This window comes from Bos taurus, chromosome X (assembly GCF_002263795.3).
Source record: "Bos taurus isolate L1 Dominette 01449 registration number 42190680 breed Hereford chromosome X, ARS-UCD2.0, whole genome shotgun sequence".
Taxonomy (NCBI): Eukaryota; Metazoa; Chordata; class Mammalia; order Artiodactyla; family Bovidae; genus Bos; species Bos taurus.
In genome coordinates, this window is record NC_037357.1 from 87206129 (window position 1) to 87229131 (window position 23003).

Sequence of the window (23003 nt, forward strand, 5' to 3'; positions counted from 1 at the left end):
TGTCAGGGCCCTGAGCATGATAGGGTTGGGGGACCCCAAAAGTAGGGAAGGGCAGGTCTCCTGGAGAGTGGAGGGGCAGTAGGAGCCTGGACTTGAGGAAGCTTTGAAGGCATAGGGTGTGTGTTGGGGCGGGGACACTAGCCAATGAGAGGGGAGTAATGAGGCTCCTCCTAGGTTTGAAATGGGGCAAGAGTGTCTGGAGACAAAGCCCCCAAGATGGAAGCCCATGGGCAGAGTGCTACTCTAGTGACAGGAGGAATGGGGAGGGGTGAGAGAAGGCCTGTGGCCACCACTTTGTGGAGGAAGAAACAGGCAAAAGATGTGAACACAAACTTTACCAAAGAACATATACAGATGGCAAATAAGCATGTGAACCCTGCTTAATATGATTAGTCTTTAGGTAATACAAGTTAAAATCATGGCAAAATGCCACTACACACATATTAGCATGGCCAAAGTTAATTAAATGTCTGACCATACCAACTGTATGTGAAGTTGTCCAGGAAATGGAACTCTCATATACTGCTTCCAGGTTCAATACTTGTTCAGGGAACTAAGATGCCCCGTGGGGCAAGAAAAAAAATCGAGCACCCCTCTTAGCTGTAGCCATTCCTGAAAATAATTCTTTTGCCCCTTTTAGCATCACTTGGTTCATGGATGTAGGTCAGTCCCTCTAACAACCCCACCCAATTCTTATTAATTTAAGCAAATCTTTCTTTTCTTTAGGAGATTGTGGGTTAATTGACATAAAATTTCATAGGTTTTGAACCTGTGACAAAACCAGTTTCAATTTGCTCAACATGCAGCAAGTCAAATGATGAGACACCAAGATCTGCAGCAGAGAAAGGAAAGTGCCTCCCAAAAACAAAAGACCCTGATGCTGGGAAAGATAGAAGGCAGGAGGAGGAGGGGATGACAGAGGATGAAATGGTTGGATGGCATCACCCACTCAATGGACATGGGTTTGAGCAAGCTCTGGGAGATGGTAAAGGACAGGGAAGCCTGGCATGCTGCAGTCCATGGGGTCACAAAGAGTTGGACATGACTGAACAATTGAACAACAACAAGTAAAGTGCAAACTGATACACAGTGCAAGAAAGTATATCAGTGTCGGGGTGGGAGGACAGCAGTAAGGAAAGAAGAGTCACACGGGGCAGGAGAAAACATTTGGCAGTGAGGATTATGTTCCCTGTCTTGAGTGTAGTGATAGTCTCACAGATGTAAACACTTTGAAACTGTGCCCCATAGGGTCAATGTTTCTGTCCTGGTGACAGAGATTCTTGAGCTTGTCTTACAGAACTGCAGATTTGGGAACAGCTTGTTAAAGATCGCTCTGCTTTGTAACCTGCCTTCACTGACCAAACTTGCCTTAATTATTTTTTGACTCCTTCACCACTCCCTATTATCTATAGGTGTCACCACACCTCTGACATATGGGTTGCTATAATAATGAGGGCTTTGTGTTGTTTTTCAGGAAGTTGGAGTTAGATCTTGTCCAGTTCAAACTGGCTAAGATTGGTTAGCCAACCCCAAACTGGGCCTGCACAGGGGTATGATGAATAACCTTTGCACATCACATGGTCCACCTTCAGATCATGGTGCACCTCCATTTTTGCACATGCATCCCCTGAAGCAGCATAAAACTCATACACCTGCACAGAACACCTGTTAGGTCACCTTTTCCCTACCTCTAATCACTTTTTCCTGGGTCAAAGACAACTCTGCTTCTTTATTTCATAAATATCTCAAGCCCTGTGCCTTTTGGGAGGCACTTTCCTTTCTCTGCTGCAGATCTTGGTGTCTCATCATTTGACTTGCTGCATGTTGAGCAAATTGAAACTGGTTTTGTCACAGGTTCAAAACCTATGAAATTTTATGTCAATTAACCCACAATCTCCTAAAGAAAAGAAAGATTTGCTTAAATTAATAAGAATTGGGTGGGGTTGTTAGAGGGACTGACCTACATCCATGAACCAAGTGATGCTAAAAGGGGCAAAAGAATTATTTTCAGGAATGGCTACAGCTAAGAGGGGTGCTCGATTTTTTTTCTTGCCCCACGGGGCATCTTAGTTCCCTGAACAAGTATTGAACCTGGAAGCAGTATATGAGAGTTCCATTTCCTGGACAACTTCACATACAGTTGGTATGGTCAGACATTTAATTAACTTTGGCCATGCTAATATGTGTGTAGTGGCATTTTGCCATGATTTTAACTTGTATTACCTAAAGACTAATCATATTAAGCAGGGTTCACATGCTTATTTGCCATCTGTATATGTTCTTTGGTAAAGTTTGTGTTCACATCTTTTGCCTGTTTCTTCCTCCACAAAGTGGTGGCCACAGGCCTTCTCTCACCCCTCCCCATTCCTCCTGTCACTAGAGTAGCACTCTGCCCATGGGCTTCCATCTTGGGGGCTTTGTCTCCAGACACTCTTGCCCCATTTCAAACCTAGGAGGAGCCTCATTACTCCCCTCTCATTGGCTAGTGTCCCCGCCCCAACACACACCCTATGCCTTCAAAGCTTCCTCAAGTCCAGGCTCCTACTGCCCCTCCACTCTCCAGGAGACCTGCCCTTCCCTACTTTTGGGGTCCCCCAACCCTATCATGCTCAGGGCCCTGACACCTCCCAGGGCTCCCAAAGACTCCCAGGGTGCCCCCACTGCTCAGGCCACCATATTCTTCCAGTTCCCCAGTAGGGAAACATTCAGTGCAGATTGACTGAGTGTCTACGATGTGGAAGGGACTTCCCAGGTGGCTCAGTGGTCAAGAATCCGCCTGCCCATGTAGGAGTCTCAGGAGACACGGGTTCGATTCCTGGGTGGGGAAGATCCCCTGGAGGAGGCCATGGCAACCCATTCCAGTATTCTTGCCTGGAGAACCCATGGACAGAGGAGCCTGGCGGGCTACAGTCCATGGGATCACGAAGAGTCAGACACGACTGAGAGACTTTCCACGTAAGATGTGGAAAGCTCTGCTGGAGGCTGCAGTACACCTCGGTAAACCTGGATTCCGGTTTTGCACCCCATTTTTAGTTGTCAGAGCTCAGGTGGGGCCTTTAACTTCTCTGGGCCCTGACTTTCCCCTCTGACACTGGAATAACAACATCCCCTGGGTGGAAAGAGAGGCAGCGGCTGAGGCAGGGAGAGGCCAAGAGTGCGCGCTGGCTCCAAGGGCCAGGACACCTTGGCGGCTGCCAGGTAGGTCACTGCGCTGGTTGGGGCGCTGAGCACGGGACCGGCCGGCTTCAGCCACGTCCAGGCCCCGGCTGGCCACCAGGTGAGCGCTCCCGAGCGCTCCCAACGCGTCGCGGGCGGCCGTGCGTCCACCAGGCCAAGTACAGGTCATGGAGCGGCGCCCTGGGGGCGGCACGGACCCTAGGGGAAGCAAAGGAGGTACCGGGCTCGGGGTGGGAGGGTGGTGGGTGCGTCCCTGCCAGCCCTCGCACCTCCTGTCTGCTCCTCACCTTCTCCTTCTGACAGGTGGTAAACAAAGCAGCCCTGGCGCCCGAGTGGCGGCGGCGGCGAGCGGCGGGGGCGGCGGCGGTGGAGGGCAGCGGCCCAGCGACCCCAGCTGGGCTCGAGGAGCCGCACCCACACCCACACCCACACCTGCGCCGCGGGGCGGCGCACCAGACCCCGGGACTCCAAGGAGTCTCGGGGGAGGTGTGCTGGAGGGGTCTGCCCAGGGTCACTGGGGACACCTGGGCACTGGGCGGGGGGAGGCGGGGGTCTGGTGGATTGTGGGAGGTTAGGCTGGAGCCTCTGGGGATAGGTGGAGGGGCCATCCGGGGCTACATGGACCAGCAGGGCTACCTAGGACATCTAGAGGGGAATCGGGGGTGCCTGGGCCACAGGGAGCAGACCGTGTTCTGTTGGGACATCTGGGAGAATCGTGGTCCTTCTGGATATTGGGGGGAAGAGTTTGGAATCTGGGGTTGTGTCGGGGGGGCCGTCAGAAACCTCGAGATATTCCCAGGGTGTTAGGAGGTGTCCAGGAGTGCTGGGGTTAAATAGCTCTCCGGCGATATCGTGGGAGCAGGCGGGGGTCCACGGGCATTCCCGTGATAGTCGGGGGTCCAGGGAGGTGAAAGGCACAGTCGGTGACCTTCGGGACTATGAAAAAGGAGTGGTCTCGGGGATCTTGAGGGGGATTCTAGGTCTTTGATCGTAGGGGCCCGTGAGGGTTCGCTGAGACTCAGGGTGGGCCCTGATCTGTTCTTTTCACTCGCGCAGGCGGTGGCGGTCCCCAGCCCGAGGATGCCAGCGCCAGACAGTTCCTGGCGCGGCTGAAAGCTCGCCCCCTGGCGGCCCGAGCTGCGGCCGACGTGGCGGCGCTGGTACGCAGGGCCGGCGCCACCTTGCGCCTGCGCCCCAAGGAGGGTGCGTGATGGGGCGTGGCCTTCCAGGGGCGTGGTCGGAGTGCAGCCTGGTTCCGAGGGGGCGGGCCCAGGATTGTTAGTTACTCCCCTTGGTGGGACCAATGAGTGTGAGTAGGGAGGCCCGGGCTCGGCTGTGATTTGAGCGTGCTGGGGTTAGACTAGAATATTCCTCTAGGAAGTTACATCAGTCCGTTCAGTCGCTCAGTCATGTCCGACTCTGCGATACCATGAATCGCAGCACGCCAGGCCTCCCTGTCCATCCCCAACTCCCGGAGTTACATAGAGGGGGTTATTGCAGAAGGTTAATGCTGCAAGATTAGCTGTTGGTGCGGAGTTTGATCTTTACTTTCTTCAGAAGGGTTTAAAGTGGCATTTTTGAGGAGGCCAGGCCTGGAGAGGTTTGGGGGCGGCCATTTGGCTGAGGGGCGGGCCTGGAATATCAGTCAAGGGGGTGGAGTCTATAAATGCACTGGGGCAGCGGCTCGAATTGTCAGGAATAGGTTGAGGTTTTATAGGCTAATTAGAGAGCAAGGCCTTATATCTTCACCAGCTGGAATCCTGGAGAAGCACCGTGTAGGGTGGGCCTAAGGGTTTAATATGAGAGGTAGGATCTGCATGTAGGAAAGTTTGGGGAATACTAGAATAGCTGTTGTCAGGGTTATTAGTTAAGAAGGTGCAATCAGGATAGTTATTCATGTGGGCGGAGCCTAGTTAAATGAATGAGCAAGTCTGTGCATCCTAAAGGGACGGAAATGAGATGAGGCTAGAATATTAATTCAATAGACAGGTCCTCGTTTCTTTATAGTACCCTTCCGACTGCCTTTTTCATCCCCCAGCCATTAGCATGCTGTATTCTGCCGAGATAGAGGTCACAGACAATCGCCTTCCTAATGCCAATTTCGTGGAACAGCGTCCACAGGTACTACCTTGTCCTCCTAATCAAGGCCACCTGCCTCAGGACTGGCAATGTATGTACACTTGTGTCCTTACTCCAGCATCGTCGGTCAGAGACCATGGGTATACGTACCGCGCCGCCCCAAGTGACCCAGGGTAAAGCTCATCCTCCTTTGAAGTCACCCCAGGCCTCTGGTCAGTTCTCTGTTGAACTCATTCGCAGTTCCGCCGGCTTTGGCTTCACATTAAGTGGAGGCCGAGATGCAGGTGGGGATGCTCCGCTGGCAGTGCGCCGGCTGCTGAAGGATGGACCAGCTCAGCGCTGTGGTCGCTTGCAGGTGAACCAAAAGGCACCCTCCATTCGATGGTGCCAGCCCTGTCCTCTCCCGTTGGTGTGCTCTCCATTTTGACCTTCCTACAACACCCCTTGCCTTGCACTCTTTCAGGCCGGCGACCTCGTGCTTCACATCAATGGAGAGTCAACTCAGGGCCTCACTCATGTTGAGGTCGTGGATCGGATTCGTAGAGGTGGCCCCCGGCTTTGCCTCGTGCTAAGCAGGCCTCCTGAAACCCACCCTGGCAAGCCTGAGGTGGTAGGAAGGCCCCAGAAAGAAGATGGTGGGTTTCCTAGGGGAGAAGGGTCAGGGATCTGTGAGGGGAAGAAGAGGGTCACAGAGTGGAGAGGCTGGGGACCTCGTTAGAAGGGTTTGGTAGTCTCAACCGGGAGGATCGGGGCTCGGTGTCTGAGGGTCATGGTATTTTCAAAAGGGGAGGGGAAGACCGGGGTCCCAGGGTAGGAGTAAGGGTGGATTTCAGAGCGAAGGGTTTTGAGGTACTGGGAGAGAAGAGAAAAGATGGTGTTAGGGGTAAAAATGGGTGGTCAGAAGGAAGAGTTGTGGTCCTCAGATGGGAAGGCAGAGTAGGTCTACGCGGAGAGGGGATGGGATAGGGAACCAGAGGGTAGGGAGACTAGTCCCAAAAGACGAGAGATCCATTAGGGTAAGGGCTGGGAGTTGAGGATGATGGGATGAGCAAGGAGAGAGTCTGGGATCCTAGATGGGAGGGTTTGACTGCATTTGGGGGTTGTGGGAATTGATTTCTGAGAGGAGTGTTCTGGATCCAGGAAAGGAGGGGAAAGGAAGCATCAGGTCTTGAGGTGTGGCCCCATTCCCGGAGTGCATGTCCATGCCTTTGTCTAAGTACCAGGGTCTTTGTCTTTTGCAGCCCTTAGAGTCTGCAGGCCACCCTCGGCCAAAGAGCTCCATCCCCATTGCCCACCCTATCGCCCAATCTTATCCGCAGTCCTGCCATCCCCAGATCGCATTCCAGATCCTGGGGAGCCAGAGATGACGAAGACTCGCAGCGCCAGCACTTCCTCCCCACTTCAGCATCCACGACCCCGTACGACCCCCCAAAACCGGGGCAGCCAGGAGCCTCGCCTAGAAGGGGCGGCCGACGGCCCCGCGGTTCTTGCTGCAGAGCGCCGCACGGAGGACCCCAACGACCAAACTCCGGATTCTCCCGGACCCTGGCTGACGCCCAGCGAGGAACGGCTCTCGCGGGCCCTAGGGGTCCCGGGGGCCGAGCAGCTCGCCCTGGAGATGGCAACCGGAAGGCGGAGGCACTGAGCGTGCAGCAGAAGGTTCACTTGGCATTCCCCAACCTACATCTGGCGTGCTGCCCCCGCCGCTCTCTTAGCATCACTGGGAGAACTTCCTTGGTCTTGTTCCCCACCCCCGCACCCCCCGCATCTTGCTTCGCAGTCGACCCGCCCGCGCTCCCCTTGTGGCGTCAGTGGTATGGCCCTTCCCAACCGGCCAGCCCGGCGCTTCTTGTTTCGGGGCCGGGGAGGTAATAAAATGGTTCAATCCAGTCTTGACTTGTCAGGTGCTCCAGGCCAGGTGGGGATCCCAAGTCCCACACGTGAAGGAGGGGGAGGGTCGATCTGGTTTCGAGGAGGGCCTCTTCAAGCAACCTTTGGCAAGCTTACTTCGCGCTGTTTCTTTCATGCCTCTAAAGAGCTCTTTGCTTCTGCCGGCGCGCATTGGACCCACTCCGTTCCCACTTTGCCAACTCCTGGTTCTTTCCCCATTCATTCATTTCACTTTTTTGGAGGTGTACAGGGCTCACAGCTAATTATTGCGCATGGCGTGGGGAATGCAGAGGTGGGCCTGTTGTGGCAAGAGTGCACCAGTTTACCCTCAACCCCGGCGGGCCGGGAATCGTCCAGACCCTCAAGTGCACTAGATAGCAAAGTTAGAACCTAGCGGCTTCCTTCGCCGAGAGCCTGCGGTCACTCACTTCCGGCCTGGTCGGCCAGCTTTCGCTGGCTGTAGACTGCCACCCTCAAGGCACCGGCTGGGGCCCCGGAGCCCCCTTCGGGGCGGAGCCAGGAAGGTGTGAGTCAGCAGGCTGGGCTAAAAACGGCTGTTAGAAACTTTGGGCCGCGCCCCCCTCTTCCACAGATGGTGACGAACTGCAGCCGGGCTTGTGTGCACACGCTACACGCTGGGCGTTCCCAGTCCTGGAAGAGGCCAGAGTTTCCTCCGTCCTGGGAACAGAGCCCCAAAGCCCGGTCTTATATGGCGAGCTGGGCTCTGATGTAGCCCCAGTGCCAGCGCTTACTGAGATCAGCAATGTCCAGTCACCTCCGTGGTCACCACACTCACGACACTTGGCCCTATCCCCCCAACGAAGGAAGCTGTGGTCTGGAGGGAATGAACAACTCTCACCTCTATGGGGAGGGGCTGGAGAGGTGGGAGGAAGTAAAGGACCCTCGTGGGAGTGTCCAGGGCGGCGCTGGAGAAGAAAGAGGGACTGTAAAACTAGGCTGGGAGTTGGGGTATAAAGAGGTGAAGAGGTGAACCCTTGAATGATTAGTGCTGTAGCAATTGTGGGAGAGTGCACTGGGGCTTCTAGCTGACCCTTACTCAGCTTGATAGAAGGTGTGGCTCTAGGGAAGTCAGGGAAGGACTTCAGAGCCTTAGTCACACCCAGGAGTCTTAACAATAGTAACCCCAACCACCATTTACTTGGTTTTATCCTGGCTACCGGCTTTACTGGCACTATTTCCACTTAGTTACACATTGACTCAACAATCCTGATGCGTCCATTTCACAGAGCAGAGAAATGAATCCCAGTGAGTATAAATAGCGTAAGTTGAGGATTGAAGCAAGATTTAATCTTGCCCAATTCTTTGACAAGTATTAACTGAACCCCAACTGTTTACCTTGCACTGTGATAGGCACTGATGAAATGTTGGAGGGATGAAACATAGATTTCTATCCTTGTGTATCTAATGTAGTGGAGGGGGGTAGATTGATGTCAGAAAAGACACAGGAGATGAATAAAAGAATTTCAGAGAGAAGTGAGAGTTATGAAGATAGCAAAAGGTTATGGTGGGGGAGGTAATGATGGTGGGCTGCTGACCTCTTTGAAGACATAGTATTTGATCTGGGACCTGAGTGACCGGAAGCTAGATGTTTGAAGGGGCGGGGTGGGAGTGGGGGTGGGGAGGAGAAGGGCATTGAAAGCAGTGGGAGAAATAAGTTCAAAGGCTCTGATGTGGAAGAGAGTTTGTTCTGTTCTAGAAACTCAGGCATGGCCTCACATAGTTGGAAAGCACACACTCAGCCCTGGGAAAGGTATGCTTCATGCCTTCCACTATCCAATCTCTTTCAGCCACCTGGACTGAGGACAGCCCCTTACTTGGTTTTGTGGGACCCAAGGTTCAGGGGGGAAAGCAGGCAGGCCCTTGAGTTGAACCATCCTGGCCTTCCAGCCATGGCTCTCCTCACCTCAAACGAGAATGAAACCAACACCCACTCTGGAGAGAGTGTGCCAGAGGAGCACACCTTGGGGGAGATCCTGATTCCATTACCAGGTGCAGGTCTCAGACGCAGAAATTGAGACTGAGTCAGGAGAAATTACTTGCTCAGGATAACTCACTCTTCAAATGTCATCAGCCTTTTCACCCAGTCTGGCACCCAGGAGCCTTCCCCTCATTGTGCCAAGCTCACGGCAATAAACAAAACTGTGCTCCTTCCGCATTCTTCATCTAAGACCGGGCTGACAGCCCCTCTACTTAGAACCAGGAAACAGAAGCCCAACACTTGGGGCCAGGACCTCCCTAGAATTGCAGAACAGAAACAGACTCTGGGCTCTGACATTGTTAATAACATCCACTCTTCATTTATGGAGCAGCATGATGCTCAGCAGGCTTTGTTCTCTCTCAACCTGGCAAGGTCTCATCCCCATCTAAGGGGTTTATTCCATGATCCACCATCTTTTATCCACAATCCTGAAATCCAAAAAGCTTTGGAAACCAACAGATTTCCCACAAGTTGGGCACCATTTGGTTACAAAACTTGACCTGACTTAACCAGGAACAATTTTTTGGTCCTGTCTTATCCCACTTACTGTGAAGGCTGAGGAAATATTAAGATGTGTATGTTGCTTTTTTTTTTTTTTTAATGAGGCAGTCTCAGATCCCGCTGAGAGTGTTCAATAACACCTTGTATGCATTGGGAAAATTTTCCAAAATCTGAATTATTCCGAATTCTGTAAACATACCTGAGTTTAACCTTGGCCTGGGCAGTTTTTACAGCTAAGGAAACTGAGGCATTCCCTCCCAAAGCCAGATCTCCACGGTTCTGAGGCAGTCCCAGGCGCACTGGTATTCTAAAAGCGTGAAGGGTCTCTCTATTGCAACACAGTTCTGGTTCGCAGAACTGCCAAACCGCAGAACTGCCAAACTGGCGCCCCTGAAGACTGGGCGCCTCAGGGGCTGAGAGCCCGGCAGGGAGAATCCTTGGCGGGCGGGGCGAGGGGGCTTCCGGGGCGGTGGCCACCTGGCCCGACCCGCTTAAGCCCCGCCCGCTTCTGCTCTGCGCGGTGATTCACTCCCTCCTTCGCCCCGGGGGCCCCCTTCCCGGCCAGACGGCTGGCAAGACAGCTGGGTGTGCAGCGTCCTCGAAAACACGAGCCAGCGAGCAGGTCTTTTGCGCCTCTTGGGACTCGGGTCCACACCATGGCGGATTCCGAGCGCCTCACGGCTCCCGGCTGCTGGGCCGCCTGCACCAGCTTCTCGCGCACCCGAAAGGGATTTCTTCTGTTTGCTGAGATTGTGAGCGTCCCGGGACTGGCGGGTGGGCAAGGGCGGGGTGGGGTGGCAGCAGCACGCGGAGCGGGCAGCTCCGGGGGAGGCAGGCGCACGGCTGGGGGCTCTCGGCAGTGGGGCGCCAAGTGGGTGGGTTGATGGCGGAGGCCCGAAACCAGGGGCACACGCAGGGCCAAATCAGTGAGGTCTTGGAGAAGGTGGTCAGGAGCTGCTGGCCCACGCGGTCAGGCAAGAGGCCCACAGGGCGTATGGCGGGCCCGGTGGAGAGAGACCCAGTAGACTCATCGGTGGACTCCTCGAAGGTGTCCCCAGGTCCTGGGTGTTGGGGGGACATCCCGTGGCAGGGCGTGGCGCGGCCTGGGCACAGGCAGGCGGGCTGGCAGAGGGCCCAGGGGCGGGACCTGTTGGGGTGGGGCCCCGCGAGCTCTTGTCCCGCAGGGTAGTGTGACTAGCTCTCCCCCAGTTCTTCCTAGCCCCTCTGTGGTGGGGCGGAAGGTCTTTAGCTATCTGGGTCGCTCAGGAGCCTCGGTTTCCCGTACTCCTCAAAGTGGGCGCCTCCTTTGAGTCCTTTGTAAAAGGTGCAGCGCCTTTAATGGAGCCCTGCCCCTCTGGTGTTACTCTCACCGATTTCCACAGAGGTTGCTGGGGGAACTGCATGTCGCGCCCTGTCAAAGCCCTGAAGCTGGTACCCTGAGTGCTATAGGCAATACTCCCCAGAGGGCATCCTAGAAGGAAAAAGATGGGAAACCGAGGCACCCAACTTTACCTATTAGCTGGGTGATTGTGATAAGTCACTTCACATCTCTGTGCCTCACTTTCCTCATGTATAAAAAATAAAGGTACTAGTAATAGTACCCAGTTCACTAGGTTATTGTGATGATTGAGTGAATTAATACTTGTGCAGCTCTTAGAACAACATTTGGAACACAGTGTGTACACACTAAGAGTTTAGCTATTGCTATTTGTCATTTTGCCAGTCCTGAGTTTGAGATGACCCTCCGCCCCCCGCCCCCCCAATTGAAACCATTCCCCTCAGCCCTGGGAGTTGACTGAGGCCCCCTTTTACATGTCCTTCCAGATACTATGCCTGGTGATTCTGATCTGCTTTAGCACCTCGACATCAGGGTACTCTTTCTTGTCGGTGATAGAGATGATCTTTGCCGCCATCTTTTTTGTTGTCTACATGTGTGACCTGCACACCAAGATACAGATCATCAACTGGCCTTGGAGTGTGAGAAAGGGGCCACAATGGCAGGGCTAGGGAGGGATACAGGAAGTTGTGATTGTGGGGGGCAATTCTGAATGCTGACTTCGCTCTTCTCCCTACACCTCACAGGATTTCTTCCGAACCCTTGTAGCGGCCATTCTCTACCTGATCACCTCCATTGTGGTGCTCGTTGAGAGAGGAAACGGCTCCAAAATCGCTGCAGGGGTAAAGGCTGTGGAGTCAGCTTCTAAGCACAGAGAGAAGGGTTTGAGGATCCTGGGGCTATTTCTGCCTCTGCTTCTGCCAGAAAGTGTGTGACTCACAGTAGGTTACATTTGTCCTCAGGGCCTGCAGGGAAGTCAAACTGAGGCCCTGGTTTTCTTCCCCAAATCATCATTTGCTGTAAAGAGCCATCCCTTGTCTGACACAAGGATTTTTGTGAGAAGCACATAGAGGTGGAAGCACAAAGCACTATCACTGTCAATACATTAGACTAAACCATCTGCTAGAGCTTTGTTTCAATGCACAGTATGAATGCCATCCCCTATATGTGGGGCCTGGCTTCCCTGGTGGCTCAGTAGTAAAGAATCCGCCTGCAGTGCAGAAGACCTATGTTCAGTCGCTGGGTCGGGAAGATCCCCTGGAGAAGGGAATGGCAACCCACTCCAGTATTCTTGCCTGGGAAATCCCATGGATAGAGTCGGACATGACTGAGGAACTAAACAACAACAACAACATATATGGGGCCACTGTGTCGCTGTACTGTGTTGAGATGTACTAGGAAGAAGGAGGGTGGGGTAGAATCCAGTCTCTGGTCTTTCCCCAGGGCTCTCTGGGATCCCCACCTGCAGCTTTAACCATAATCCCTGCATGGGCTAGTCACTGGAGGTGGTGGATACAAGGAGATAGGAGGCTGGGTAGGCTGACCAGTCTAATCTACGTGCCCTCACTCCCATCCCTAGGCGCTGGGCCTATGCGCTGCAGGCCTCTTTGGCTATGATGCCTACATTACCTTCCCCTTGCGGCAGCAGAGACATACAGCAGCCCCTACTGGTAAGTGTGTGGGTGTGTTGGGGGTGTTGCTAAGGGGGCTGAGAAGAAGATGGGTTTTCCCAAGGGGCATGAATGCCAACTCTGTCTCTTGTTGGTACTTAAGGCTTTAGTGCCAATAAGTACCATAAGTTTCAGTATTCTTATCTGTAAAACAGGCATATGGATCCAACCAATGCTTTCTCTCTTTTCCTCTTGCAGATCCTGCAGATGGCCCGGTGTAGGTGAACTCTCTTCATTTCTCTCAGCAGTCTGCAAATAACACCTCTATTGAAATAATTCCTCCCCACCCCTATAACACTCCCAGTCAACTCCCAGCTCCCTATTGAGGTAAAAGTGCCTTTGTCATGGAATTTTTCTTCCAGCCTGCCAATCAACCCTCCTGGGTATGGCTACCTTTATGGGTGTGCCTAGGGCCCCCTTCTGCAGTATCCAAACAGAGACATCAGTTCTGCCTGGACAATGTCCCACCTAAGTCACACGGAAGAGGGTACCTCATATTTCAGACTCCAGGCTCCATGTTGTAACCCACTCTAAATAACCTCCTCAGTGTGTGTAGGGGGTGGGGGTGTTCTGTGGAGCAATAAATAAATACTATGCAGATTATTAGAACATATGATAGTGAATAAATTAATCCTTTGATTAAATGTAGATAAATTTCAAGCATCAGTAGAGGGAAAATTGGGGAGGAGGGATGCTGGAGCAAGGAGGTAAAGAAGACAAGCCTGTTTTACAACAAATATTAAATTACTTCAGTAATACAAACAGACAAAGGAGGGAGGAAGGAAGGGGATCAATGACTTAAGTTGGGGTGTAGGTCTTCATCTACACTGACTTGAGAATGAAGCCCCCCCCAGAACTGTCACTCCTTCAAGCCACGATGCAGTTCTTATCTCTGGCCTGTCGAGATATTCCTGGGCGAGAGTTCCCAGGGAGCTGTGGAGATGGGGAGTTGGTGGTCTCAGCTGCAGTGTCTTGAGCAAGCACTGGCCTGCACAGGTGCGGGGACAGCGGGATGCGTTCCCCTAGGAAGTAGCCGTCCTCCTCTGAGGACTCGGAACTGGAACTGGAGGGTGAGCTGGAGCAAGATCCTGAGTCTGACCCTGATCCCAAGTCACATTGATGGTGGCGACGTCTGCCAAAGTGGCAGCGGTGGTGGTGGTGGTGGTGGTGATGATCGTGGTGGTGGCGGTGGCGGCGACGACGCATGGGGCCCCTGGGCGGGGGGCTGCGTGGTCTGCGGCGCTGGGCTGGGGGCGCACTCAGGGTCCGCCGAGGGCCTCCCTCAGACACCAGAGGGTCGCGAAAGCTGACACGAGGGGCGCTCTGGCGACCAAAGGCACCATCTTCTGGTCGCGGATCTGGCTGGCTGGGAGGCCCCAGGGGTGGTTCAGGGACACTGCGGAGCCCCAGCTCAGGCATGGAGTGGCGGTGGGGGGCCCCTCTCAGAAAGTGGGTGGGTTCCTCAGGGTCTGCAGCTGGAAAAAGATGGAGAGTCGCCCTATACCTCCTGCCCCACTCCCACCCCACCCAGGAGAGGCCTCTGGAAAGGACCTTCTCTCTCCCCGATCAAGACTGGGAAAATGGGGGCAGGCATCGGGGTGGGGTAAAAAGGTGGGGAGTCCAGGAAATATGAGGCCTTAGGCAGGTTCTGGGTGGAGGTGAAAGCAGGAGTAACAGGACAGGATTGGTGTATGAGGTGTGGCCCGGGTGGGGGCGTGGCCTCTGGTGGAAGGGGCGTGGTATAGGATGGAGCAGAATCCGGGCAGGGCCAAGGAGCAGAGGGTGAGGGGTCAAGGGTTTGGAGGAGGAACTTGGGCTCAAGCTGGGACAAGTTGAGGTAGGGGAAGGGCCCTGCACAGAAGTGGGGCAGAACCAGGATTCACGTGGGGTGTGGTTTGGGCTGGAGATTAGGCCTGGAATGGTTTGGGGATAGAGCCAGGACTGAGATAGGGGTAGGGTCAGGGATGCCAGGATGCCAGGGCCGGGGCTGGTCAAGGGGAAGGGACAGGGTTGGGGGAGGTGGGGTGGCTCACCAGGTGCTGCCTCGGTGTTGGTGCCTTTGGTGGTAGTCTCAGATGCCCCCTCCACAGCAGAGAAAGAGGCTGTAGAGGCTGTGAGAGGTGTGGAGACCGTGCTTGTGCTCCAGCTGCGGCGGCTGTGCGCTGGAGCCATGGGCTCAGAACCCAGGCTGCAGGCTCGTGAGCAGAAGATTAGGCCACGGCGTGGCAGGAAGGGGCGGCCCAGGAGAGCTCGCCCGCAGCGACTACAACAGAAGCAGCGCTCTGAGGCATGCCAGTGCTGGCCCTCATAAGCCATCTGGCCTTGGTCCAGGCCTGCAGGGATGGACAGGAGGGGAAAAACTGAGGCAGAGCCCTCAGGCATATCCCCGACCCTACTGAATGGGGGCCCTTCTTGGAAATCTGGGGCAGGGTTCCTGGAGATGCCCTCTTGCCCCACCTCTCCAGACTGGGGCCCTTCCTCACCCTCCTCTCCTGGAAACTGGCTAATAAATGTCTCCTCTGCCTCCCTTTCTTTCCCCAGGTGGCCCCTCCCAGAGTGGAGGTGGGTATTAGACTCTAAGATGCGGGTCAGGCTTAGACATTAAGAGGTGGCTTCAGGTGGAGGGAGAATGGAAGGTAGACCTGAAGAAACCTGGGTGGTGGCAACAGGACAGAGAAGGTAGGGCGTGGCTTTGGTGGGAAGGGAGTCGATCTTAGAAGGTTGAGTCTGGCTTAGAAGGTAGGGTTTACCTAGGCTGATGGAGGAGAGTGTGAGAGAACAGGGCATAGCTTAGAGTAGGGGCTAGGTTGAGAGGGTAGGAGAGTAACTTGGGAGGCGGGGTGCTAGAAATTAGAGGGCACTCTGGAGGTGAGCCTAGATATGTAGTGGTGCCTAGTGTAGCTGAGTTTAGAAAAGATGGCATGATGGGGGACATCAGTAATGGAATTGCAATGAAGGGTATAGGGCTACAGTGCTGGGGCTAGAATTAAAGTATGGGGTATAATGGGAGATGGGGCCTGGAAGACAGAGGAATCCTGGGGGTGGGGCTATGACCCAGCTGTCCATCCATCGCCTAGCCAGTCCCATGTTCACCCACCAATGTGCTCCCCGCAGCCATCACAGTACTCCGCGTGGCGGGCCTCATAGCAGGCACAGCAGTGGGGGCGACTCTGACGCATGACATAGCGCTGCCCCCCGAGCGATGCTTCACACTCAAAGCAGCAGAAGTGATCCATGTGCCAGTGCCGGCCCTCAGCTTCCGTGCACTCAGGGGAGAAGATGATCTGGCAGGCAAAGGCCATCATGGCCATCAGAAGGGTCTGCCCCTGGCCCTGCCCACCCTCCATTCCCACCGTTGGGCAGAAAGACACAAACCTCGTCACAGGCTTGGCAGCGTGGACGCAGGCGTTCAGCATGGTGGCGACCACAGTAGACCTTGCCAGCATGGTAGAAGTAGATGAGGTCCACCAGCAGCTCCCGGCACGTGGAACACACAAAGCACTGTGGGTGCCAGCAGGCACCTAGGCCTGCACGGCTGGCAAACACAGCAATGTCCCCACCTCCAATCTGCTTCCCACACTGTGGAATGACAGGTGAACACTGTCACCATCACCAAGAGGGTCAGATGGATGGGGGTCAGCCAAGGTGTGTCACACCTGGGCCTTCCCCATGGTCTATGTGACCAGCCCCATCCAGGAGGTAACTTCAAGATAGGCCCTGCCTACATGGCTGGGGGTAAAGGTGGGAGCAGGAACCTTTAGAGAACAACCCTGCTCCTGGGGAAAACCACAGAGACAGGCCCTATCTCTCGTGGGTGGCCTCAAAGGCAAGTCTCACCTTTAGGGGGTTGGGAAAACCATAGAGTCAGGTCAGGTCCAGTTGGGGGATCTTAGCAACAGACCTCACCTAACAGTAAGATCTAAGGTTAGGGTCCACCCACCAGGGGGGGGCCTCAGAGACAAATTCCACCCATTGCCCAGCTCTGAAGACATGCCCTGCCACTGTGGGTTGGTTCTTAAGAACAAGTCTCGATCATAAGAGGGCCAAAGAGATAGCCCACATCCCATGTCCACAGCATGGAAGGGAGAAAATGAATAGAGAAGGTCTACTAGGCTCTCCTTAGAGGCAGACCATACCTGACATGGGATCTGAGAAACAGGCCCCAGTCCACCAGGGGGCCCTACAGACAGACCTGGCTGGTCAGGGAGGCCTTAGATATGGTCCCTGCCCAACAGCAGAACGTGAGGAAAAGACCCCACCTACCAGAGGGGACACTAGACAGACCACTAGGGCTTAGGTGGCCAGCCTCATCTTCCCAGGGCATGGGAGATGGGTCTGCACCCCAAGGCTTGGAGCAAAGGCACTACTTACTCACTGAAGCCCTCCATGGCTCACCTCCTCGCAGATGGCCCCAGTGATGGTCACGGGGAAGATGCGCACGGTGCCACGCCCCAGATTCTCCCGCTTCCGCTGCTGGCTGAAGGCTCTGAGCTCTTTCTTCTCCTCCTCTTCCAGTGCCGTACAGTACTGTACCTGGAGTAGCAGGGGTCTTCCAGGCTCTTCCCCTGATGCCTGCCCCACCCCGACCTTCTTCCAGATTTCATCCTTGCTCAGAAAGTTTACTTCTAGGCCTTTGTACAGGTATCTCAAATACCCACCCCTTACCTCTTCTCCCAAGGCCCAGCTGTGGTTTTTACCAAGGAATGTCCCCTGATCACTCCTGCCTGTTTAGACCTGTCCCCTCAGATCAGTTCACCTTTTCTCCTCTGAACCTGCCCACTGCTTTCCAGCTCCCAGCATTTGTCCAGGCCGTGCCCCCTACCTGGCATGCCCTTCCTGTCTTCTGCCTCCTTACCTCACTGTCATGTGGGGGCAGCTGGTGCAGCAGCTGCTTGATCCTGTATTTCTCCCCAGGACTGTTCACATAGGGGACCTTGTCTTCTGGGAGGCAGCTGAAAAATTGGTATACCTGGAGGGACATAGGGGATGGCTGAAAATAATTGAGACTAGAGGCGATGCAGTGGGGTGGTTGTTGTTCAGTGGCTCAGTCGTGTCTGACTCTTTGTGACCCCATAGACTGCAGCAAACCAGGCTCCCCTGTCCTTCACTATCTCCCAGACTTTGTTCAAACTCATGTCCATTGAGTCAGTGTTGGTGGAGCCCTACTTTTCTGAGAAAATTAAAGTCATCAGGAGGGAATTTCTACTGACCCCCCTCCATCTCTCCTTCCTACAGGCCAGATCGTTCCTGCCACATCTCTAACATACCGAGAGTCCCTTAATGTCTTGACCCTTCATCTGCTGCTTCACTTTTCTTTCCACATTTACAGCAAAATTCCTCAAAAATGTATGCGTTTGCTATCTCCATTTCATCTCCTCCCATTCTCTCTAGACCCCACTCCAGTTGGGCTTCTCTGCCCCCTCTGTCTCTGTCCCTCCTCCAAAGCTATTCCTGTCATAGTCATTGATGATATCCAGATTGCTAAACTCATTTCTCAGGTCTCAGTCTTCATCCAGTTTGACCCATCAGTAACAATGGACACAGCCAATCACTCCCTGTTCCTGAAAACACTCTGTTCTGTTAGCTCCCACAAGACCACACAGCCCTGGGTTTGCTTCCTCCTACCTTATTGACTGCTCCTTCTCTGTCCCTCTTTTGGTTCCTCCTCAGCTAGTTGATCCCTAAATGTGGGAGGGTCCTTGGTCCTCTTCCCTCTGTCTACCTTCAGTTCTTTGGGAATCACATCCAACTTCATGGCTATAAATACCATCTCCTGGCTAATGCCTCACAAATGCATACCTCTAGCCCTGTGACTTCTTGTTGAGTTCCATTTTCATGTGACCACTCAGATGTCCAACAGGCATCTCAAACTCCAGACAGCCAAAACCAAATGTATGCTCTTAGCCTTCAAACCTGCTCCTGCCTTGGCCTGCCCCATATCAGTCAATCCATCCATCCTTTGTGTCATCTTTGACTCCTCTCTCATACCCACAAGAAAATCCTCTAAGCTCTAGTTTCAAAATATAACTAGACTCTGACTACCGCTCACTACTTCCACTGCCAATGTCATGATCAGGATCAGTCACCTGGACCACTGCAGTTGCCTCCTCTTCACTAATCCCCTGCTTCCACTCTCACTCTCACAGTCCATTCTACACTCAGCAGCCAGAGGGATCCTGTTAAATCCTAAGACAAATCACATCCCTTCTCTGCTCACAATCCTCTGGTGTCCTCTCCCTCATTCAAAGTGGAAGTCAAAGTTGTGTCCATGGCCCCCACCATCTCTGACCTCATCTCCAAACACTGGCCCCATTGCTCACTATGCTCCACATACACTGGCATCCTCACTGTTTCTCACACATGCCAAGCACACTCCTGCCTCAGGGCCTTTGCATTCGCTTTTCCCTCTGCCTGGATTGTTCTAACCTCTGATATCTGCATAGCTCACATTCTCACCTTCTTCAGGAAGCTCAAATATCACACTGCCACAGAGGCCGACCTGGGCACCTTATTTACAATTCCAACTTTTCTGTCTCTCCCCCACTTCCCTGCTCTATTTATTCCATAGCTCTTCCACCATTTGACATACTTTTGTAGGTTTGCTTATTGTCTCTTGTTCCCTTTGGGAATACAACCTCCAGGTGGGCAGGTATATTTTTGTGTGGGTTTTTTGTTCTTTGTTATGTTCTCAGAACAGTGTCTGACATGCAGTAAGTGCTCAGTGACTGTTGAATGGATGAATCAATGGAAATACAGTGAATGAAAAGTGCTGGGATAAGGCCTGAGATAAGGCGAGAACAGGAGTGGGGTGATCAGGTCCTGAGGAACTGGCCCAGCCATCAATCAGGGTTCCCTGCTAGATCACAGAGGGGTCAGAAGGACATGCACAGTCTGACCACGTACTCTAGTGTTTCTCTGGAAATAGGTTCCCACCTGAGTGTGTGTGTGAGTATGTGTGTGTGCGTGCCCACTGGTGAGCAAGAGTGGGTGGTGGTGTTTGGTCACCTGCTCAGGCTTGAGACCAGGGGGCACCCAAGCATACTCCTCTGAGGCACAGCCTGAGTCATCATCAGAGATGGAGTGGCGCTGGAAGTCTGAGATTAGCCGACACATGATGCGTTCCAGGTCCACAGGCACTGCATGCACGGCGTGCTCCTCCCGCGGGCATTTGCAGTGCTGGCAGATCTTTCTGAGGGGGCCGGGATGGGGGTCAGTTCCAAAGGGATAGCCCACTGGGATCCCCCTTGGCGGCCCAAGGAAGTCTAACCGGAGGGGCAGAGGCACGCAGATTATCGCCAGCAAAAGACTTGGAGCCTGAGAGGGCTCTGGGCTTGGAGGCGGTGCAGAGCCGACGTGAGGCTGTGAGCCAAACCACTGTGGGGGAGTGGGCGGGGGCTGTGAAGGGCGGGGCGGCCACCTGGGCTGGGAGCTGCGAGCGGGGCTGTGGGCCTGGCCAGAGGATGTGAAGCGAGTGGTGGGGCTGTGGGAGGTCTCAAGGCCCTGACTTTCAGCACTGGGACTTGGGTCACACTCTCCTGGCAGCGGACCTGAGTAGGGGCGGGGCTGAATCTGAGATTGGAGTCCCCTCAGGACTTCGGAAGTTGTTGGGGGAACTTTCCTAGAGGCGGGTTCTAGCTTGTGCTGAGCCTCTGAACTCGTAAATGGGTCGGGCTCTGAGCTCGTGAGTAGGGCTCTGTCTGTTGTATTCTGTGGGAGGTTTTGGGTACAGAGCTTCACTAGGAGGATAGGACCTGGGTGTGGGAGAGGAGTTCTGAGCCCAAGAAGGGGGCTGGAGGTCAGTGGGCGGTGCTCAGAACCCGGGACCCAGGCTCTCCCTAGAGACAAGACTCGGAAACTAGGATACTTCTGGGGGCGGGGAGATATAGTAGGCGGAGATCTCCTGGGAATGCCACAATTAGGATCGTGTCTGGCGAGGGAGGGGCTCTGGACCTGAGCTTTTCTCGAAGACCGGGCTCCAGGCTAGGGGAGTGGCCTACGTCTTGGTGGGTTCCCCTAAGGGCAGGACCCTGACGAAGGCAAGGTCACCTACCTCCAGCCGTGTAGCAGGAAGCCGGGGCACTGCTCCCTGCAGGAGTTGCAGGGCTGGCCGCGGTCTGGGTCCTCTGCCTCTGGAGGCTGTAGTGGGCGGGGACAGACGCGGGACCGGGCGAGGTGCGCGAGGGCGGGGAGGGAGAGAGAAATCAACGCCCGCCTCTCCATTCCAAGGACGGCAACCACAGGCCAGGGCCTGTCCCACCAGGGCAACGCCAGGCAGGCTGGGACAGAGCCCAGAGCAGAGGGGGACACCACCGAGGTAGAGGCGGGGCAGCTGAGGCTACCTCCCTACATGCCCCCCTTTCAGGGAATTTCCCCTCCCTGGGCCAGCCTCTGACTCCCATCACCCAGCCTGGACACCTCCCACCAGCCTCTGAATCCTTCAGGCCTCAAAACACCTGAGCTGAGTACTCTCCCCACCAGAGCAGAGACCCTAATCTGGGTGTCTCTTCCCAGGCCTCATCTCGCTGGGCCCCTTCTCCACTCAGGAACCAGCAGCACTCCAGTTCCACAGGTTGGGAGTCTGAGACCCCATCCTTACTTGGTATCCCCATGTGAACCCTATTCCTATTTTCAGAAGCTCAAGAGCTGTTCTGGAGAAGGCAATGGCACCCCACTCCAGTACTCTTGCCTGGAAAATCCCATGGACAGAGGAGCCTGGTAGGCTACAGTCCATGGGGTCTATAAGAGTCAGACACGACTGAGTGGTTTCACTTTCACTTTTCACTTTCCTGAATTGGACAAGGAAATGGCAACCCACTCCAGTGTTCTTGCCTGGAGAATCCCAGGGATGGCGGAGCCTGGTGGGCTGCTGTCTATGGGGTCACAGAGTCGGACAGGACTGAAGCGACTCAGCAGCAGCAGCAGCAAGAGCTCTTCCCCAAACCCTGGCTTCACCTTTTCAAACCCAAGGAACTGAGACCCTTCTCTGGGATCTCAGGAGGCCCTTGAGCCATTCAGAAACTCACACCCCAAGAAGCCTTGGCCCTTATCCCTCATATCCTAGGGCTATTCACTCTTCTGGACCAGACCCCACCCAGACAGCCCCTCCAAAGGAAGACAGAGACCCTCCTATCTAGGAAGTCAAAAGCTCCGTGACTCAAGTGGAAGCCTGGAAGCTCTCTTACCCCCATATCCCTACCACTTGACTCTCAATATTCGGACACCCCAGGAGTGTAAGGCCTCACCCCTCAGTTCACCTTCCACCCAGGTACAGGGGGAGGTCCCTTTCTTCAGAAGCTCAGGAGGTCTCTGCTCAATCTAGGACTTCAGGACCCAATCTTTTGGCTCTCAGAATCCCCTCCCATCATTCATCCAAGATGGGAGTGCACCAAGTCCCCTGCGTACTGATAAAGGTGTGCGGAAAGGTGATTAGGAAGCAAGGACCACCAGATTTCTACATTCCTTCATCCACATGCTTCCAGCAGTCCTCCGGTCTGGGTATCCTGGGGATGGGGATTCCCAGATCCTCTGTGGAACACCTCCTCTCTATCCCTTGCTTCCTCTCCTGGGTCTCAGTTTGTCCCGACCCCCATCGCTGCCCCGAGTCTCGCTCACCGCACGCCCGGAGCGGCGCCTCCGGGACCCACGCGCGAACATGGCGCGCCCAGGCAGGGTCCAGCCAGGCCGGGTCAGGCGAACGGAATCCTTGCGGCCGTCTGGCCACCGCGCGTCCGGCAGGGGAGCTCTCAGTTCCGTAAACCTGACACCGGCGTAGGAGGAGCGCGCCCAGCGGGGTCCGCCCCTGCGCCTGTTGTCTCTCCCAGGCCAAGGCGCCCCCTGCCTAGAGGTGAGGGGCGCGCAGCCCAGGAGCGCCGTGCGCGACAGCTTCCCGGCACTCCTGCCTGGGCGGGAGCTGGGCCTCAGAAACCACAGCCCCCAGAACCCCAGGGTTCCATGTAATCTCTCACTAGATGTTCTGGGGCTGGAGGGCTCCGTTGTGGAGGAGGGGAACTTGGAAGTGGTGACCTGACTGCAAGGAGTGTGTGCTACAGTAATTGTATTGGCACTTTGTGTCAATTTATCTTGGATGTTTATTTGGGGGATGGGTTAAAGCCACCTCTTGGTCCTCCCCTCACTGGTGATGATCTGAGGGTCTCTTTCCCTCCAATTAGTGCTGCACGAACGGTCTCCAATCCTATTGCAGGCCCGTCTGAAAGCTAGACCTTGTACACCCCCGCTCCCCATGTCCTTGCTCACATCCGCTTTCAGAGAGAGCCAGGGTTATTTGAGATTTATGGGAAAGGACTTAAACTGACTGGCCAGGTTCCGCGGCCCTCTTCCCATCCTTATAGTT

General features: G+C 54.6%; 3 protein-coding genes across 11 annotated transcripts; 2 read left to right on the plus strand and 1 right to left on the minus strand.

Moving 5' to 3' along the window:
- Positions 1-3241: 3241 nt before the first annotated feature.
- MAGIX (MAGI family member, X-linked) lies at positions 3242-7145 on the plus strand. Of its 7 annotated transcripts, none has more exons than XM_005228176.5 (7): positions 3242-3393; positions 3481-3663; positions 4234-4380; positions 5216-5298; positions 5375-5611; positions 5720-5891; positions 6498-7145. In XM_005228176.5, the coding sequence occupies exons 1-7, from the start codon at positions 3345-3347 to the stop codon at positions 6899-6901; spliced, it is 1275 nt and encodes a 424-aa protein (XP_005228233.1). In that variant the 5' UTR covers positions 3242-3344; the 3' UTR covers positions 6902-7145. The 7 variants fall into 7 exon arrangements, with proteins under 7 accessions (XP_005228233.1, XP_015317176.1, XP_015317177.1 ...); XM_015461690.3 differs by having other exon boundaries at positions 6576-7145; XM_015461691.3 differs by having other exon boundaries at positions 6591-7145.
- Positions 7146-10218: 3073 nt separating this feature from the next.
- Positions 10219-13258, plus strand: PLP2 (proteolipid protein 2). The gene is made up of 5 exons (NM_203363.1): positions 10219-10398; positions 11471-11623; positions 11729-11824; positions 12562-12652; positions 12851-13258. Exons 1-5 carry the CDS (start codon positions 10303-10305, stop codon positions 12871-12873), a joined length of 459 nt encoding a protein of 152 aa, NP_976239.1. The 5' UTR covers positions 10219-10302; the 3' UTR covers positions 12874-13258.
- Positions 13259-13377: 119 nt separating this feature from the next.
- Positions 13378-22397, minus strand: PRICKLE3 (prickle planar cell polarity protein 3). 3 transcript variants are annotated; one of them, NM_001014886.1, is made up of 10 exons: positions 22265-22372; positions 20703-20788; positions 19658-19841; positions 17508-17621; positions 17048-17185; positions 16028-16231; positions 15750-15936; positions 14686-14985; positions 14085-14127; positions 13382-13844 (listed from the first exon to the last, which is right to left on the minus strand). In NM_001014886.1, the coding sequence occupies exons 1-10, from the start codon at positions 22304-22306 to the stop codon at positions 13520-13522; spliced, it is 1623 nt and encodes a 540-aa protein (NP_001014886.1). In that variant the 5' UTR covers positions 22307-22372; the 3' UTR covers positions 13382-13519. The 3 variants fall into 3 exon arrangements, with proteins under 3 accessions (XP_005228174.1, XP_005228173.1, NP_001014886.1); XM_005228117.4 differs by having other exon boundaries at positions 13378-14127; positions 22265-22397; XM_005228116.4 differs by having other exon boundaries at positions 13378-14127; positions 16028-16252; positions 22265-22397.
- Positions 22398-23003: the final 606 nt, after the last annotated feature.

Coding starts and splice junctions, on each gene's coding strand:
- MAGIX (XM_005228176.5), top strand. CDS start 3,345: ATGGAGCGGCGCCCTGGGGGCGGCACGGACCCTAGGGGAAGCAAAGGA. Junction 3,394..3,480: donor CCCTAGGGGAAGCAAAGGAG/GTACCGGGCTCG, acceptor TCCTTCTGACAG/GTGGTAAACAAAGCAGCCCT. Junction 4,381..5,215: donor GCGCCTGCGCCCCAAGGAGG/GTGCGTGATGGG, acceptor TTCATCCCCCAG/CCATTAGCATGCTGTATTCT.
- PLP2 (NM_203363.1), top strand. CDS start 10,303: ATGGCGGATTCCGAGCGCCTCACGGCTCCCGGCTGCTGGGCCGCCTGC. Junction 11,825..12,561: donor GCTCCAAAATCGCTGCAGGG/GTAAAGGCTGTG, acceptor TCCCATCCCTAG/GCGCTGGGCCTATGCGCTGC. Junction 12,653..12,850: donor ACATACAGCAGCCCCTACTG/GTAAGTGTGTGG, acceptor TTCCTCTTGCAG/ATCCTGCAGATGGCCCGGTG.
- PRICKLE3 (XM_005228116.4), bottom strand. CDS start 22,306: ATGTTCGCGCGTGGGTCCCGGAGGCGCCGCTCCGGGCGTGCG. Junction 17,186..17,507: donor TGCCCCCACATGACAGTGAG/GTAAGGAGGCAG, acceptor CTGCTACTCCAG/GTACAGTACTGTACGGCACT. Junction 14,128..14,685: donor CAACACCGAGGCAGCACCTG/GTGAGCCACCCC, acceptor ATCTTTTTCCAG/CTGCAGACCCTGAGGAACCC.